At 39.6% G+C, this 16,997-nt stretch overlaps 2 protein-coding genes across 2 annotated transcripts in view; one reads left to right on the top strand and one right to left on the bottom strand.

Moving 5' to 3' along the window:
* The window catches only part of FNDC7 (fibronectin type III domain containing 7), a 30,866-nt gene extending 18,556 nt beyond the window's left edge, over window positions 1–12,310 (top strand). Inside the window, exons 7-13 of the mRNA XM_061630657.1 lie at window positions 2,580–2,834; window positions 4,160–4,417; window positions 5,567–5,821; window positions 7,520–7,774; window positions 9,528–9,791; window positions 10,864–10,893; window positions 12,173–12,310. Of these exons, the coding sequence (XP_061486641.1) occupies window positions 2,580–2,834; window positions 4,160–4,417; window positions 5,567–5,821; window positions 7,520–7,774; window positions 9,528–9,791; window positions 10,864–10,893; window positions 12,173–12,234 (1,379 nt within the window). The 3' untranslated portion in view covers window positions 12,235–12,310. The remainder of the gene's footprint in view (window positions 1–2,579; window positions 2,835–4,159; window positions 4,418–5,566; window positions 5,822–7,519; window positions 7,775–9,527; window positions 9,792–10,863; window positions 10,894–12,172) is intronic.
* Window positions 12,311–12,802: 492 nt separating this feature from the next.
* Window positions 12,803–16,997, bottom strand: part of PRPF38B (pre-mRNA processing factor 38B) — a 15,236-nt gene continuing 11,041 nt past the window's right edge. Inside the window, exons 6-7 of the mRNA XM_061633883.1 lie at window positions 15,928–16,151; window positions 12,803–15,168 (exon numbers count right to left, since the gene is read on the bottom strand). Coding sequence (XP_061489867.1) covers window positions 14,307–15,168; window positions 15,928–16,151 — 1,086 coding nt within the window. The 3' untranslated portion in view covers window positions 12,803–14,306. The remainder of the gene's footprint in view (window positions 15,169–15,927; window positions 16,152–16,997) is intronic.

The following is a 16,997-nucleotide window of genomic DNA, read 5'->3' as shown; positions in this document are numbered from 1 at the left end:
TCATAATCTTAATATACTTGCCAACTGAGGACAAGTGTCAGGGAAAAGAAATCATAGCTTATGTTTCCTTTTAAGAAAAACAGTGTACTTGCATGTTAGCTACATATAAATATCAGTATTGCAGAGGAAATATGATTTAAAGAAACTTTTAACCATTTATTTAGTCTAAAGCAGTGGTTCCTAATCTGGGGGCCGTGAAGTAATCCAGAGGGGACCACGAACTGTAAAGAAATTAATAATTACTTTTTTTTTAAAGTCTTCACTCCCTGAATGCTATCTGCTCCCCACTGCCACTGCAGATGACACTTCCCCCTTGCTCCAAACAAGAGGGGAGGACTTTGCTGAAGCACCAGGGCATCTTCCAGGCATGCCAAGGGTAGGCATCTGCCTATACCACATATGGCAGATGCCAAAGGGGGCTGAGGAGGTGCTACCAGGAAGAAGAGGGGATTACTATCCTGACTCCCATCTCCTCGCACTGCCGCTGGTGATGGTGCCCTTACTCAGAATGAGAAGAGAGGGCTTTTCATGAAGCAAAAAGCAAGGCTGCAAGGAAAGGCTGCTTTCCCCCTTCCTTCCTGGCAGCCAGCCTCCCTGCCTTTTTTTACTCCTGCTTTGCTGTCACCTCCTTTTAAAAATTATTCTTATTTGTGAGGCCATCCAGATCTTGCCCCCCATCTCTGAGGCTGTGTGGGTGCCAGTGTCTCCCCTTTCTTCCACCTACATTCTGCCCCCACAACCTCTCTCTCCAAGATGCTGCAGCAGTTGAGGGGTCCCCCCTCCCACATGCCCAAATGAATGCACACCTGCAGATGCTTGCAGGAGAGGCAGGTGTGTTTGTGTGTACATGCACTGATGCTGTCTTCTGCTCCACTCTCATTCCCCAAGTGCACGCTGACCAAGTAATCAGTTCCCAAGGCACTACCCCCCCCAATCTATCTACCCTTTTGTCTTCACAACCTAGCATCCCCTCCACTACCACATTGCTGCTTCTTGATGATGATGATTTTTAAAAGCTCAGCAGGTTGGCTGAGGCCGGGTCCACATATGGCAGTGGAAATGTTATTTATTTATTTAATTATTATTACACACAGTTCCCCTGCTTTCCATTTTATCCTTACACAGACCCTTTGAGATAGGTCAGGCTGAGAGGCTGTGTCTGGCCCAAGGTCACCTAGTGGGCTTCATGCCTGGGTGGGGATTTGAACCTGGATCTTAGTCCAGCACTGTAACCCACTGGTGTTGGGAAACAGGACTGTACATCTTTAGACCAACAAGGGGGAGTGGGTTCCCAAGACTGGACTTTTGCATTAAGAAAAGAAAGCAACACCTCCCTGCGTGCAGGGAGCTTTTACTGAAAGCGATATTTGGAGATGAGTTTTTGCCACACACCATTTTTTTAATTAACAGAGACTAAAATTACAATTAGCTTGGGGAGGGGTCATGAAATTTTTTGAGCTTACAAAGGGGGTCCCATACTCATAAAGATTGGGAACCACTGGTCTAAGGTACGGATAAATTAATGGGGGAAAACATTGTTTAGTGGGTATTCACCATTATAACACTGTGATGTCTGTTTTCAGAGGTTGCATATCAGGAATGGGGAAACCTGTGGTCATCCAGACGTTGTTGGATGAAAACATCTGGAGGTCAATGTGGAGGGTCCCTCCTCCCTGCTGTATATCATTGAATGTTGGCCACTGTGGGAAACAGGATGCTCGGCTAGACAGACCCTTTGCTTGATTGTCAGGGTTATTTTATGCTCTTAGAATAAAATATTGTCTGAAGTCTGGTAACAGGAAGCAAATAAGGAACCATTTTTGTTGGGTTCATTTGCAGAGTAGTTTTGCAGTGGGTCAGATGTGCATTCAGTGTATATTTGCACCTTGCAGTCTATGCATGCCTGAGTCTTCAGTCTATCTGCATCCTTTGCTTATCCTGATTGTGAGATCTGTACGTGCTATACACTGTGCACAGCAGTGTTCAAAATGTGGGCATGAGCTCCATCTACTCCACCTCTCAGATGTTGAGACAGGCCTAGCACACTCATCCTTTTCCCCACATAACACTATTTCAGCCTGCCTTTTCGGTGTGTTTGTATGATTTCTTCTGAACACAAAGAATAGCTGGCAATGGAGATATTGCTTAATGAAATGGTCCTAAACCAAAAAGGCACACCAAACAATAAAGGCATGTTTTTGATAGATGTCTCTGCTTCTGGGTCAGTGATATTTGCCTTGCTCAGAAATGAAATCACTACTATCCCTGGAAAAAGCAGATATCTTTTCCTCCGAAGACATCTGCTGATAATGACATCTACTGTGTAAATTGCACAGCATGGATTGATATTGCAGTCCCCATAATTAGCTCTATGGTTGGGCTGGGACACAGCAAGAACTGAAAGCTTCAGCACATATGGACTTAAAACATCAGATGTTCTACAAAACCACATCCAGCCCATTAGTTTGGCACCAAAAGGGCACTTCCTAATTGTCTTATTGTTTGGACTTGCTAAAAGCTGGGTTATTCAGTGTACGAGAAAGTTGAAATGTGCTTTTGTTGTAAATTTGACTTTGCAGTCCCGTGTGCTCCAGAAAGTATAATAATTGAAGAGGATGAGCCAGGCTACATGGCAGTGTCATGGTCAGATGTTGATCTAGGTGATTATTATGTGGTCTTTGTGAAAAGTAATGATGGCTTGGAGGTACACTGCAACACATCACATACCCAGTGTCAATTCCGATCAGACTGCGGCTTCACCTATTTTATTAGTGTCTTTGCCTATAACAAGGCAGGGCAAAGTCCATTAGGTGACATATTTAATTTTACAACAGGTAAGTATCAATTTATTTTATGCATGTATATTTGATAAATCTGTATGGGCATGATGTAAAGTTAGAAATAAATTCCAAGTGATAAAATAGCTTTGTGTGTTTGTGCACATTTATTAAGGTGAAATGGTATATAAAGGATTTCTAGATTAGGCAAATATCACACAATTGTTAGGGCTGGTGGCAAGTAGATGATCCAGTAAAGATGAGCAGTCGCAGAGCTACTCCATCTATGTCTGAAGGCTGAATTGCTCAGACTAAGGAGCCAAGCTAGTCTTAGCCCTCATCCAGACAACCTATTAATTCAGCATTTATCATGATTTGCTTGCACAAAAAGCTTTGTTATGTGCCTTCAAGTTGATTACGACTTATGGCGACCCTATGAATCAGTGACCTCCAAGAGCATCTGTCATGAACCACCCTGTTCAGATCTTGTAAGTTCAGGTCTGTGGCTTCCTTTATGGAATCAATCCATCTCTTGGTTGGCCTTCTTCTTTTTCTACTCCCTTCTGCTTTCCCCAAAAAGCTTACATGGTGGTTAAACTCTGTCTGGACTTTATTGAGAATTCATTCTCATTTTTTACAGGCAGTTATACGATCTTCTTCATTCATCCTTATTTGCTTGTGGGGTGGTTATAGTTCTTCCCATTAGTCATTTGTTCATCCCACACTTTTCAATGCATTTCTCTGTCTCTGTCCAAACTGCAAAATGTTTTCTTCTTTTTTAAGTGGATTTGTTGCAGTAAAGTGGCAGAGCACTTTCATCCACTTTAAATGCCTACAAGTTACAGTATGCACTTAAATCCCTCCCACAAAACACTGATAGGCTGGAGGCACCATCAGTAGCTTAACACAGCAAAGTGGTGTCTATTAGCCTCTTGTATCACATTAAGTCTGTTCATAGCTGCAGTACTGCCAACTGCAATGGTGCTGAAGTACAGCAGAAGGTGGGTCAGCAGTTCATCTGTGTGTTTTTTATGCACTGCCTTCAAGTCGATTCTGACTTATGATGAGTCTACGAATAGGGTTTTCATGAGGTTGAGCAGCAGTGACTGGCCCAAGATCACGCAGTGAGCTTCATGGCTATGTGGTGATTCGAACCCATGGTCTACCAGGTCCAGCACCTTAACCACTACACCACAGTGGCTCTCAGTTCATCTGTTAAGCTGCCACAATAGTACGGAGATGAAGGTCCCAGGGCTTCCAAGTCCCTGCACTGAGACTGTTGTCAAAGTAATTTCATCTAAAAGATGACATAAAGAACTATTCTTTTAATCTCTAATCCCATAAAAATAAATACTGCTTCATTTCCCCTCTTTTTCCTTTAGCACCTTGCTGCCCAATTGATGTTATTCCAGCATTTGTATCCAGTGACACAATTCAGATTGTCTGGTCTCCTGTCCGTGGTGCTGAAATGTATGAAACTAAAGCTGTTGACTGGGCCAATGAGCTGCTATGCAATGACACTGCAACAGTTTGTACCCTATCTGCACTGCAGTGCAACACTCAGTACAACATCACTGTTTATTCATTAAGTGAAATCAGGGGCAGCAATACATCATGTGCATCTAAACATGTGGCAACAGGTATTATTCTAGTTTAGTATTTTCTTTACAGAACAGCAGTAACAAGTGAAGATGATATTGTGCAAGCTGAAAAGGCAAATTATTGCTATGCTGTAATTCATATACTGGAAATATCAAAACCAAACTAAGCAAATTTGACACATTGTTTTGAGTGGAAGGGAATATCCAATGGAGGATCTAAGTTCAGACTGCTTTCTGTTCATTCTGTCAGGGAGGTTCTGGGATAACCTTTCCTTAACACACTTGTTCTGAATATGCAGAGTGTTTTATGTTCTATTCTGCCACCTGAGCTACACTCCAGCTGTGTGTTTTGATTCTGGGATCAACATTTCCAGCAGGCATGTTGATTGGTAAAACTTTAGGCCATCAATACCAGATAAGCTATATCTTGAAAGCTACAATCTCCATTCTTACCTGTAATCTAAATCTTATCTAACTAAGTATGATTTACTTCAAACATCAAATGAAACCATTTGTTGCTAACAACAGCATTCCAAAGGGGTTACATTATTTTTGAATAGGGTCTGCTACATCAAAGAGCACTTGGATCTAATGCCTTGGCTTTCTAGCAGGTCTCTGCAGGAGGGATAGGAAAGCTGTGGACCTCCAGATGTTGTTGGGTGCCAATCCCTGACCACTCCAGTTAGCACTGGAGGGCCACAGGTTCTCTGTCCTTGTTTTATATACCAGCATAGTGCAACAACATGCTAAACTGGGCCCCAGAGGTTACATATCAAAATCTGTCAAGTACTTCTTCACCACTGGCAGTTTTCTTTCCTCAAATAGACAAGAGCTCTGGGTAAGAACACTCAGACAACAGTATTGCAATTAAGCCACTAGTAACCCCTCTAATGTGGTACCCTATAGTCCTTTTAGGACTTTTAGCTGATCATGTCATGAGTAATGTATATATTTTGAGGGATTTTTTTTAATGCAAGTAAACCCACGTGCAGTCTTAAATAAAATGCTTGGGGAGGGGAACTCTCAGGGAACAAACGCTGAATACCACAAGAGATGCAAGCTGCAGCACCTGAAATATTGGGTTTTTGTAAGATTACAGTTTTTATAGTAGTCTGCAGCTGTTTTAATGCAATATAAAAACCATACTTAAGAATGCAGTTTGAATTTGCTCCATCTAAAATCTTTCAGCTCCATGTAGTCCGGAAATAATAAATGTCTCAAAGGATGCTGTCTCTGTAATTAGTGTGCACTGGCATGGCAATAACAATGAAGCGACATACACAATCACTGCCAAAGGAGAGGCAGGAATTTGGTATTGTAGAAGCTCTGGAAATTCATGCACCATCCATAATCTCCCATGTGGGTCACTGTTCTCTGTCAATGCTGTAGCAAGTACAGAAGCAGGACACAGCTTGCCTAGTTACAGTGTTCCTTTAGAGACTGGTAAGTTACAATTGATCAAAGATGTTATTTACCATTAGGTATTACTTCCATTTTATAACAGGAAATGAAGCTCCCTGTCTGTGCTGAGGTTTGAACCAAGGTCACCCATATCCAAATAATACACTATCTGCTGGCTGCTCTAACATATTGCAAAGATAGATTGGGAGTTATAGTTCTTACAACATATTAAAGGATATTGGAATTATATGCAAATACTTGGACAAATATGCAGTGGGGGATTGGACCAGCTCATGCTGCCTCCTCTGATACCACCCGAGCCAACCTATCCCAACCCTAGGCCCAAGAGATGTCTATGTATTGGAGTTTGTTTGCAAAGGTGCCTACACATTATAAAGTCCAGTATGTATAAGGCCCAACCACATGATCTGTATGCTACAAAGCCACAGTAGGCAAATTGCACAGCTCAGGCCTACATGCATTGGGTTTTATTCACAGCTGCAGAAACAAGAGTTCCACTTGTGCAACCAGTTTCCCTTCCCCTCCTCTCCCCACGCACAAGCCTGCTGTATAAGCGGAACAGCAGAGTTAAATACCGTCCATTGGATCTACACACAAAGAACCCTATGAAAATGCCACCGAATGTGTAGGTAGCAGGTAGCCCTAGAAGGGGCAAAGAGCAAGCTGGCACAATCTTGATTCCCCTTGGCACATTCAAAAAAGGAGATAGGTGTGTAATGTAATATGGAATGAAAAAGAGTAACACTGAGGATGGCCTAACAAATGTTGGTTTTTACAAACCATTTCTTTTAATATATCAAAATGCACTTCTGTTGAGGTTTTGGTAATATACAAATTTAAATGTATTTGATTACTTGTATCAAAGGCAGATTAAAGATGTTTGTTAATTAGGGCTGTCAACTGATTTAACAGATTCAAAGAGAAGATTCAGCTAGGTATAGGAAATAGTCACTAAAATACTACATAAATACCAACTTGGGATGGGCTTTGTGAATAAGATAAAGATTGATGCAAACGTATCAACATTTGAATTCAAAATAAATTGCATTCTTACAAGTTATTTTGTTCCATGTAAAAATTGAGTATATAGTAGGGTGTATATTGAAATGAATATTATCTTCTGTAGAGTTATGATGTATAATTGATCCAAACTTATTATCTTTTGCATTTAATGACATTTTCTATGTTTTTTCTTCATAAAAAGGGGAGAAGTTGAGTATAAATTCATCTCAATAACTACTATCTATGTCTGCCACAAAGGCCTGCTGTTCAGTTTGATGTTTGTAGATGGCCATCTAGGGCAGAGATGGAGAACCTCTAGATGCTGTTGGACTCCAGCTCCCATCAGCCCCAGCCAGAATAGTCAATGGTCATGAATGATGGGAGCTATAGTCATGTAACATGTGAAGGGCCATAGATTCGTTCACTGATCTAGGGTGATTGAAGGAAATAATATGTTGCAGGAAATAAAAGTGAGGGATGGCATTTAACATAAATATTAACAATGCTACCAGTGCAGAATCATTCAGTATGTTTATGGTGTCAGTTTGAAGGTCTGTGTTGGGTGTGGGGGAAATCATTTTAAAATTTCACCTAAGGTGCCAAAATATCTTAAGTTTGACCCTTAAGAATGTAGCTCTATGCATTGCATGCATAGTCAGACACACAAAGGAAAAACAATAGCAATCTGGCATTAAGTATTTTCTTTTTTGTTTTAAGCGCCTTGCTGCCCAGTGAATCTTGCAGTAACTCAAGTGACGCAGTCTGTAACAAACATCAGTTGGTCTACTGGGACTGGTGCAAAGACATACATAACAATTTTGGAGTCGCACAAAGGACAAACCAGGTGTCACACACTCCAAAACTACTGCCTCCTAGGATGCATTACATGTGGAACCAACTACAGTGTGTCTGTCAAAGCAGTAAGCGGAACAGGCTTAATATCAGATTGTATATACACAGAATTTTTTTCTAGTAAGTATATGAAAATACATTTTATTTAAAAGCACGCCTACATTGTATTACTACCTTTTCATGCATAATTTATACTCACTGGCATGGATCCTGAAGTAGAAGGCAGCTTGCAGAAGGGAATTCCCTCACCCTATGACCCTCTAAGTCTCTCCAGTCTGAATGCTGTTAAAATGCACTATGGGATGCTACAAAAGAAAGGGGAAATTGCCAAAATTGGGCAGAACAAGGGGCTAAATGTGTTTCCACCTACTAATCTCAAGAAGGCTGCAGAACTCTTGAACATGTGCTTGTAGGCAGCTTTAAGATGGAGAGGTTGAACAAGCTGAAATTTAATCCATACAAACCAAGGTCTTATGGGTAGGGAAGCTGGCTGGTCTGGATGGAGATGTACAATCGGTTCTCAAATGGTGTTACACTCCTTCCAAAAGACTGGAAGTTGAGGGTCCTCCTCTGTGGACGCACAGGTTATGGTGGCAGCTAGGAGTGCTTTTTAGTCAGACTGGTGTGCCAACTGCAACTCTATCTATATGTCTGGTTACATACAGTACAGACTCTATGTGGTGCTACCTTTAAAGATGGTTTGGAAGCTACAGTTGGTAGAACGTAGCCAGCCAGATGCCTGTAGAGGCATGTGTTTGGATCACATAATATCCATTTTATATCAGGTGCAATGACTACCTGTTCAATTCTGTGCCTAGTTTAAAGTGCTAGTGATCTTTAAAACTCTAAACTGTTCTAGACCAGATTACTTGAAAGATGACCTGCACTTGCACAGGCCTTAAAACTGGCTGTAGAGGCCCTGTACACAAGCCTGCCATTAAGGTGTCACACTAGGAAGTACTTGGGGCCTTTTCAGTGGTGACCCCACACATATGGAATTCCCTTCCATGGGAGGTGTGGTTGACTCCTTTCCAGGTTGCTTTTTAGTGGGCCTTTAAGACTTATTTCAATCCAATTTTAGTTAAAATGTTGGGCTGGATTTTTAAGCATTCCTTTCTCTTTGTTTTAAATTGGAATATTTTATTCGTGTGGATTAGGAAGTGGTTTATGCTGCTGTTCTAATTTTAAAATCTTTAAGATATGGATTTTAACATGTTTTGATAATACCGATTGTAAACTCCCACGGCAGAACATTTGAAAGGTAGCATATAAAAAAGAAATATTTCTCCCTGTTATCTCTGCAAGATTTTTCTTGGTTATCTCTAGGTTTTTTACCAGGTGAGGCAAACAACAGAATACCTGCAATTACTTGAGGGACAGTCAATTAATATTAATACCTACCCTGGCTGTTGTCATATACCCACTCCAAGCAGTTTAGCGACCTATATAAATCAATTGATCCCAACATACTATAGAATGGTTCTGGCTTCCAAGGCTAGTTCTTCAAATGGACGAATGGGAGATAAGTCCTGGATACTCCAGATGCTCATGAGTCTACTGTTATATACTCCCACCATTACGGTGCATTTTATTTTATCACTATATCAAACATCCTCTCTCTTGCTCATTTGCTGGTTTGGCAAAATAGCCTCTTGATCAATGGATCAAGCTTTCTAAATGCCTATGGCTGGCTAGTCTTAGATTATTATTATTTATTTTTTTACTGTTTCTGACAACCTATTATATTAGGCCATCTGATGAATTGCTCCATTTCAATTGATAAAAAGTTGGCTAAGAAATCTAGCTGCTTCATGTTTAGGCCAAAACAAGAAAACAGACTGCATTTAGTTTTCCTCGTGGTTTTTTCCCTTAGGTGCCTGCTGCCCTTCTGGAGTTAAACTATATAGACTGGGCAACAGTGGCATACGAATATACTGGCGGAATTCCAGAGGTTCAATCAACTATAGCACAGATCTTTATGGCTCGAAGGGAAATTTCACCTGTGCACCGAAAACAGACCTAACTTATTGTGATATCACTGAAATCCCCTGTGGGGATGTCTATACAGTTGTGGTGTCACCTTTAACTGATAGTGAGGGATCAAGAGTTGCATTTTGTCCTAAGAAGATATATTCAGGTAATAACTTAAGGGGCTTCGATGGCAATGGCAAAAGGGGAAGGAAGCAGGGTGCAGGTAGTGGAAGAAATGTGAAAATATCAAATTGGAGTTTTCTAGTCCATTTATAGCTCTTCATTGATGGCCAGTCTGCAAATGATTGTCATGTGGACACTTCTTGAAACAGCCTCCACTTGGTGGCTGCTAGGCAGAGCTCCATCACATGAAATCTTCATGCCACTGTCAGCCAATCTTGGTGATGACTGATAGTGGCATGGTAACTTTCTCTACATGATGTTGTGTGGGCATGATCCATTTTATTCATCATAGCCACTGTTGAGGGGAAGGGCGGTAGCTCAGTGGTAGAGCATCTGCCATGCATGGAGGTCCCAGATTCAATCCCCAGCAGCTCCAGGTAGGGCTAGGAGGGACTCCTGCTTGCAACCCTAGAGAGCTGCTGCCAGTCAGTGTAGACAATACTGAGCAAGATAGGCCAGTGCTCTGATTCAGTATAAGACAGCTTCCTATGTTCCTGTGTTGCATCTGATAAAATCAGCTCTAGTTCATGAAAGCTTATTCCAAAATAAATGTATTAGTCTTTAAGATGCTACAAGACTCTGCTGTTTTTGTATGCATATGGTTTCTGTATGGCAACCATAAAATACAGAGCTGCTGAGACTGTAGAGTCTAGTGTAGTGGAATATTCCTAGAAAACAGGACACGGAGTTTGTCAATGAACCTCCTGGTCTGATTATGAAAAGGACATACACTTGCCTACAGAGACTGATCTACATTATAAGGTTTGTAAGAGTTGAGGGAAATTGCTAATTGTTATCCACAGGTATGCAATCATGGTTTTTATTCACAACATTGCTATTGCTGCAATTCTACCATTTAGAAGCATGTTTATTGACTGAATCTAACACTATGTACTTTGTAAAGTTAAAAGCTTGATTTCATTATGCAAAGTCAACCATCCAGAACCATCACTTTTTTCTGAATAAGTTGTTGTGAAACTTTCTTGAAAGCACACACTAATGGTTGTTCCCAGTTCTAATTGTTTTTTTTGGTCATTTTACATTTCATTTTCTAGTGACATGCTCTGGAAATTCAGTAGGGATGGGTAAGTGAATGCGGTCAGTGTCCCTTCTGATAAGTCAGATTTGTTTTACTTACGCTGAAAATACTTGTAAAATATCTTTTGGGATTTTCTCATTTAAAAAATCCATTTTATCAAGAGGCCTAATTTCAGTGTCTTATTTATGTCTTTTGTAAAGTAATATATCATGGTCAAAAATGTTTAGGTTATATCCCTATAATATGGTGGCCCCCAAATTATGGAATGATCTCTTTGACGAGGTGCGCCTGGTGCCAACACTGTTATCTTTTCAGCACCAGGTAAAGACTTTCCTCTTCTCCCAGGCATTTTATCATGTATTTAAAAAAAAAATTAAGTTGTGTTTTTAAATTGTTTTTGTGTTTTAAAATTTGTTTTTAATGTTTTTAATTGTTGTAAACTGCCCAGAGAGCTTTGGCTATGGGGCGGTATACAAATGTAATAAATAAATAAATAAATAATATCCAGTGGTGTCACTCAGATCACAGTAAGGCTTTCACCCGTAGAATGGGAAAGCTATTTTCAGCAATTCCTCCTCACTGCAGTCCCTCCCCAACTGCTGTAAGGGTCCCATCTACAATTCAATAAGAAGTCTGATCTATATTACCAAAGTTTATTTAGGTATTTTATAGTGCTAACTCTTGCAATGTAGACATGAATTGGTTTGAAAGATCTCAGGTTCCTGGTTGTTTGGGCTCCTATATATTTCTTAGCCCCAAGGAGCTATACTATTTGTTTCAACCTGCACAAGCCTTGCACCTGTTGGCAGTTTGAATTTGCAGTCTAAAAGACAGGTGAAAGAAATAAACCAAGCGTAATGCTGTAAGGAAAAGGAAACAATCAGCAGCAACAAAACCCCTAACTCTTGCTTGCAGAACCTGCTCCTAAACATAAACGTTTTTTATTCCTAAACATGAAGCAAAATTCATTCACTGAATCTCTCCATCAAAATACTGGGTGCTCTATCAGAAACTTGTGTCAAACCTCAAGTCGCAAATGTATTTTCAATAATACGGTTTCTAATTTACTACATGGCTAGTAGCACACCATCCTAAACATTTTTCTAAAACTTTTCAGGAGTCAAACTAGTACGTCCCCACCCGCATCTATGATCAGGAAGGATGCATGGTCCTCAAGGTGACCAAGTCCTATCACTTCTCATATTACAAACTAAAATGCTGGGAAACCTTCATTTTATCCACATGGTATCAAAATGAAACAAAGTTAAAAAAAGGAAGCTCACTCAGCTTAAACTGATGTTTAAATATTTTGTATAATTCTCCAGTGATTTACAGGGGGAAGAAAAGTCCAGGTCACTACCAGGTGCTACAGAAAAATAAAGACTAAAAGAAACAGGTAAGAATATCAGAGTAGTATCTCATTATGGCTTTTAGTTCCATGGCCAGTGCACCACTGAACTCATTCTGGCCATCTTGTCTTTTCATGTGACTGCAACAGCAGCAAAGCCATGACTTCCTAACAACTTCCTTGTTCCTACCAAATTAAACAGAACCTCTTATTCTTCTATTACTATTACATCTGGTCCCTTTATTTGTATTGACTCCTATAGATTGGGATGGCTAGCTATCAGCATCTTGGAGATGGGAGTATCATATTCCAGCTTTCTATCTGCTGTGGGATTATCACAATACAAGGTTGAGAGCCATTCTTCATAGCCTTTCCCAATATTTGGGTCCCCACATGTTGCTGGACTCCAATTCCCATCAGCCCCACCCAGCATGGCCAATGGTCAGAAATTATGGGAACTGTAGTCCAGCAACATCTGGGGACCCAAAGGTTGGGAAAAGCTGCCTAGGTAAGCCATTACTGAGTCTTTTCATAATACAATGCATGAGACAAAAATGTTGTTTGTAAGATAAACGCAAGCTACCCTAACAGGTTCAAGATACAGATCTTATTTTCTAGTACAACTTTTATTTTCACCACATTAAGTTTTATTCAACAGCTTGATAATTATCAGTGAACTGAAAGGGTAAATGAAGCAAAGGGGTAAAATGCAGTTTTTTCTATCTATAACCTCACTTTAAAAAAATGTGGCAAGTAGGCATGTCATATAGTTCTGCTATTATTCCATTCATATGCCAGGCAGTCTACTTGTTACACATTTAACTGATGTTTCTCCTGCTTATGAGTAAGACACCCAAAATTATTTTTTTGCAGCTGGCAATGAACAACTGGGGATAGCCACAAATAAATTAATCCAGTCTTTATTCCAGAGTTTATATTTCTTATACAGGTCACTAGAACAAGTCTACCAAACAGAAATGAACTGTTGTGATATGATTTCTCTTTCAATACTGCATTTTGACATTATCTCACAAGTAATCAGTGTTTTAAAAATTTAGCTAGTTTTCCTGTTGCTAGAGAAATTCTTCATCTCAAGCAATGATCACTAGTCTTTGTAAAAAAAAATTAAAAAAGAACACTATGAAGATGCTTTACTTTAAATGTGACTTTCATTTATAAAAAATTATTTGGAAGCTTGAAACGGAAGTTTGCTGCTTGACCTTATTTCGTCTTCTTGCTCCCTCCCATCCATTCTCTTTCACCTTTGTTAGCCTATGGTTTCTTCATAAAACACAGGGCAGTGGTGCAACATTTTTAATGAAAAACCTAGAGATATTGGAAGAAATTTTTACATGAACAATAAAAGCTAGCCAGAAAGTCTATGTAGAGATGGTAGATAGGCTTATCAATCTTAACAGTGTGCCTATGAGATAGCACTGACTACTACATAAACCTTAGGACAACCTAAACCCCTGCTTTAAATTGCTACCTCCTTGAAAAGCCTACTCTAAACATAATGCTTTCTTCAGTTTCACAAAAAAAGTATTTTAAATGCTTTCCCAAGACAAGAGGTACAAATGAATACAAGCTCTAGAACGGCAACCTTCATGGATGTTCAATGCACATAAATATTTTAGATATAATACACGTTCAAGACCCATCCTTAAAAGCTTCTGCCATACTATTATGCAAAGCACAGCCATGCTAATTCAAAGATAGAAACCATAATTCCACATCTATAAAACAAAGTAGAATTGGTGGCAGTTTTATTGCCATATACAAATTTAACCAGCATGGCAAACCATGCCAAAGGGATTAGAGAACAGTTTCAGGACGCATGTACAGATCGTACATTTTGGAAACATTTGAACAATTAAAAAAATGCACAAACGGATTTGCATCATGAATTTAACTAAACAAATGGGCTGGAATAGTCAACGCATTGAACAGGATTACAAAGGCACTTTCCTACTCAAAATAGGAAATGACAATCTGCAGCCTAGAGGGAGGTTGAAGAGTGCTTATCAACTACTGCACAATCTCAACTGTAAGAAAAAATAAGCAAGATTTCAAAACATTTATAGGATTCAATGTGATCCACTTCTGAACATTCATACAGTCTCATCTTTGTTTTTAGATTGTTTTTCTTGATTCTCTCGTTCTGTACTTTGGCTCCTCTGATGATCATGTTTGTCTGAGTGGTCCTTTTCACTGTGGTCATGTTTATGGGAACGTTCTTTGCTTTTGCTACGTTTTCGTGATCTCTCTTTATTGGGACTAAGGTCTCGTTTTCGGGACTTTTCAGTACTATCAGTTCTTCCTCTGCTTCTGCTTCTACTCCGCTTATTTGATTTCTCTTTGATTTCACTTTTGTGTTTACTTGACTTCTCTTTACTCCTGCTTCTACTATGCTTGCCAGCGTTCCTACTCACACTTCTGCTCCTATGCTTCCAGTCCCTACTTCGGCTCCTACTATGCTTCCTTTCTTTCTTGGAATCTCTTTTCTCATCCCTATGTTTCCTTTCATCTTTTTCATCTTTATGCCTCCTCTCATCAATTTCACTCTTACTTTTTCTGTCTTTTGATTTTTCTCTAGAACGATCTCTCTCCCTAGAGCGCTCTCTTTCCCTTTCAATACCTCTCTCTTTGTCATAGTCACGCTCCTTCCTTCTACTACGTTCATTTTCTTTTTCCCTCTCCCTGTCTCTGTCCCTTCTGTCTCCTTTTCGATCATGACTTCGACTTCTGTGTCTCTCTCGGCTTCTACTTCGTCTCCGTTCTAATGCCCGATCTGAACTTCGGGATCTTCGTCTCTCTCTCTCCCTCTCTTTAGCTTCTCGTTCTAGTCTTTGTCGCTCCCTCTCCCGTTCCAGGTCTCTATCAAAACTGGATGATCCACGGCCTTCCCGATGACGACTTCTGCTTCTTGATCTTCTAGGTGACCTCCTGGGACTCAAGGATCTCCTTGGAGACCTACATGAAAAGAAATGCTTCAGAAATCGAGATTTTCCAACAAGACTTTCAGCAAACAAGCTTTTATATTTTACTTAATTTATACCTTTTTCATTCTATTTTCCTGTAACTAAAGTTTAGAAAATCATTCAAATATTTATTAGCATTTTGCATGAATATTAATCAACTGGACTACAACTGATGTAGTGTTTAGTAGTGAGCAGAAGGCATACTATGGTCTGCTGATAGACTACTGGCTAGTTTCTTGTAGACTACTTAGCACCTGCTGTTGTTGGAAATATTGGGTAGGTGAACCCCGGATCCAATAAAGCAATAGCACAGATTCAAGAGTACTTAATACATATTAATGATGCCTTGCTCAAGTATGCCTTTGCACCTCATAATTTTAAAACACTAGCGGATCATACGGATTTTGTAAGGAAAAAAACCCATACATGACTGGAGTCACCCTACCCTAGATATAAGGCTATGAACATGTGACAGCAGGTCACTGGCTTAAATCTTACTTCAGCCATGAACATCCTAAGCAGACTTAAACCATAGTATAACTCATTTGCTACATGAGAATACTACCACCATCCTGTAGAGGCGTTTTAAGTATTTCTGAGATAATGCATGGAAAACACTCTGAAATGCTATACAAATGCTATCATTCTTTTAGAAGACCATGCTGCAAAAAGTTACAAAATTTTTTGGTTATGTGAAATTATAGGATGAGAAAATCTAAATTAAATAAATTTTGTAAAGTTATTGTATAACCTTGAACGTCTACGCTCTGCATGCCTGTCTACTTCTTCTACTCCCTCCTTTCCATCTTTCTTGATTTTTCTGGGTCTAGCTTTAATTTGTTGATCAATGTTCTTTTGGACCGGTACAGGAATTCTTGGAAATAACGTGGAAAACCATTCCAGCTTAGTTAGAAAGGAGCGCAGCATTTCTCCAATGGTCATGACACAGCCACCACCTGCTTTCACATCAAGGTCCTTTAAAAAACAAACACAAAACAGAACACAGATTCTGAATGTGAGAAACCATCCAAAATTTGCTTCAGAACAAATGCTATTGTACTGATTGCCATCTTTCAAGTTTCAAATATGATGGCTTAGCTGTTTTTGCTGGTAAATAAGTTGCCTAAGAGCTTCAACTCTTGCACCTTTGCATTTGGCCATATGTTATAGATTGGGAGTTTGATTTAATGTATATGCATGCAGGTGCATACCAATCCTGCAGCCAGATAGCAAAGGGCTCATGTCTTAACAGAAAAGCATAAAATCCCCTTACACAGATAGTTTCTATGCTATCATCTTGTAATGTCACAAAAAAGAATATAACTTGTTTGAAATTAATTCTCATTTCTGAGGACTCTGGCGACAACTGAACAATGTGGCCTAACTATATTGTGAATGATTTCATTTCCTATCTAAAAATGACCAGAAAAAGCTGTAGTACAAAATGGACCCTGCCTAAATTGGAAGCAATAGCAAACCAACTGCCATGAAGCAGTGAGGTTTCTAATTTAGAGTTATGCAAAAATAAATAAATAAAGGAACAAATAATTGGAAACGCATAATCCATGATGACCATTGTCTCGGAAAAGGGTCATTACCGCATGAAGGCCTTCTTGCTATGCCCTCTCACAGCTCAGGACATGTTAGTCAGCTATTGTCAGGCCCAAACCTATAGTGCAAGCACACAAGGAAAGTGAGATTTGTTATCTAAAACAGGAAGAGAAAATCTCAATGTAAAACTGCTTGCACTCACACACATTTAAGTGTTCAGATATACAGTATTTCCAAATAAAATTGCTGCAAAGAGATATAAAGAAGAAA

The sequence above is a fragment of the Rhineura floridana genome, chromosome 6 (genome assembly GCF_030035675.1).
Source record: "Rhineura floridana isolate rRhiFlo1 chromosome 6, rRhiFlo1.hap2, whole genome shotgun sequence".
Lineage (NCBI taxonomy): Eukaryota > Metazoa > Chordata > Lepidosauria > Squamata > Rhineuridae > Rhineura > Rhineura floridana.
This window is presented reverse-complemented; position numbering and strand designations above follow the sequence as displayed.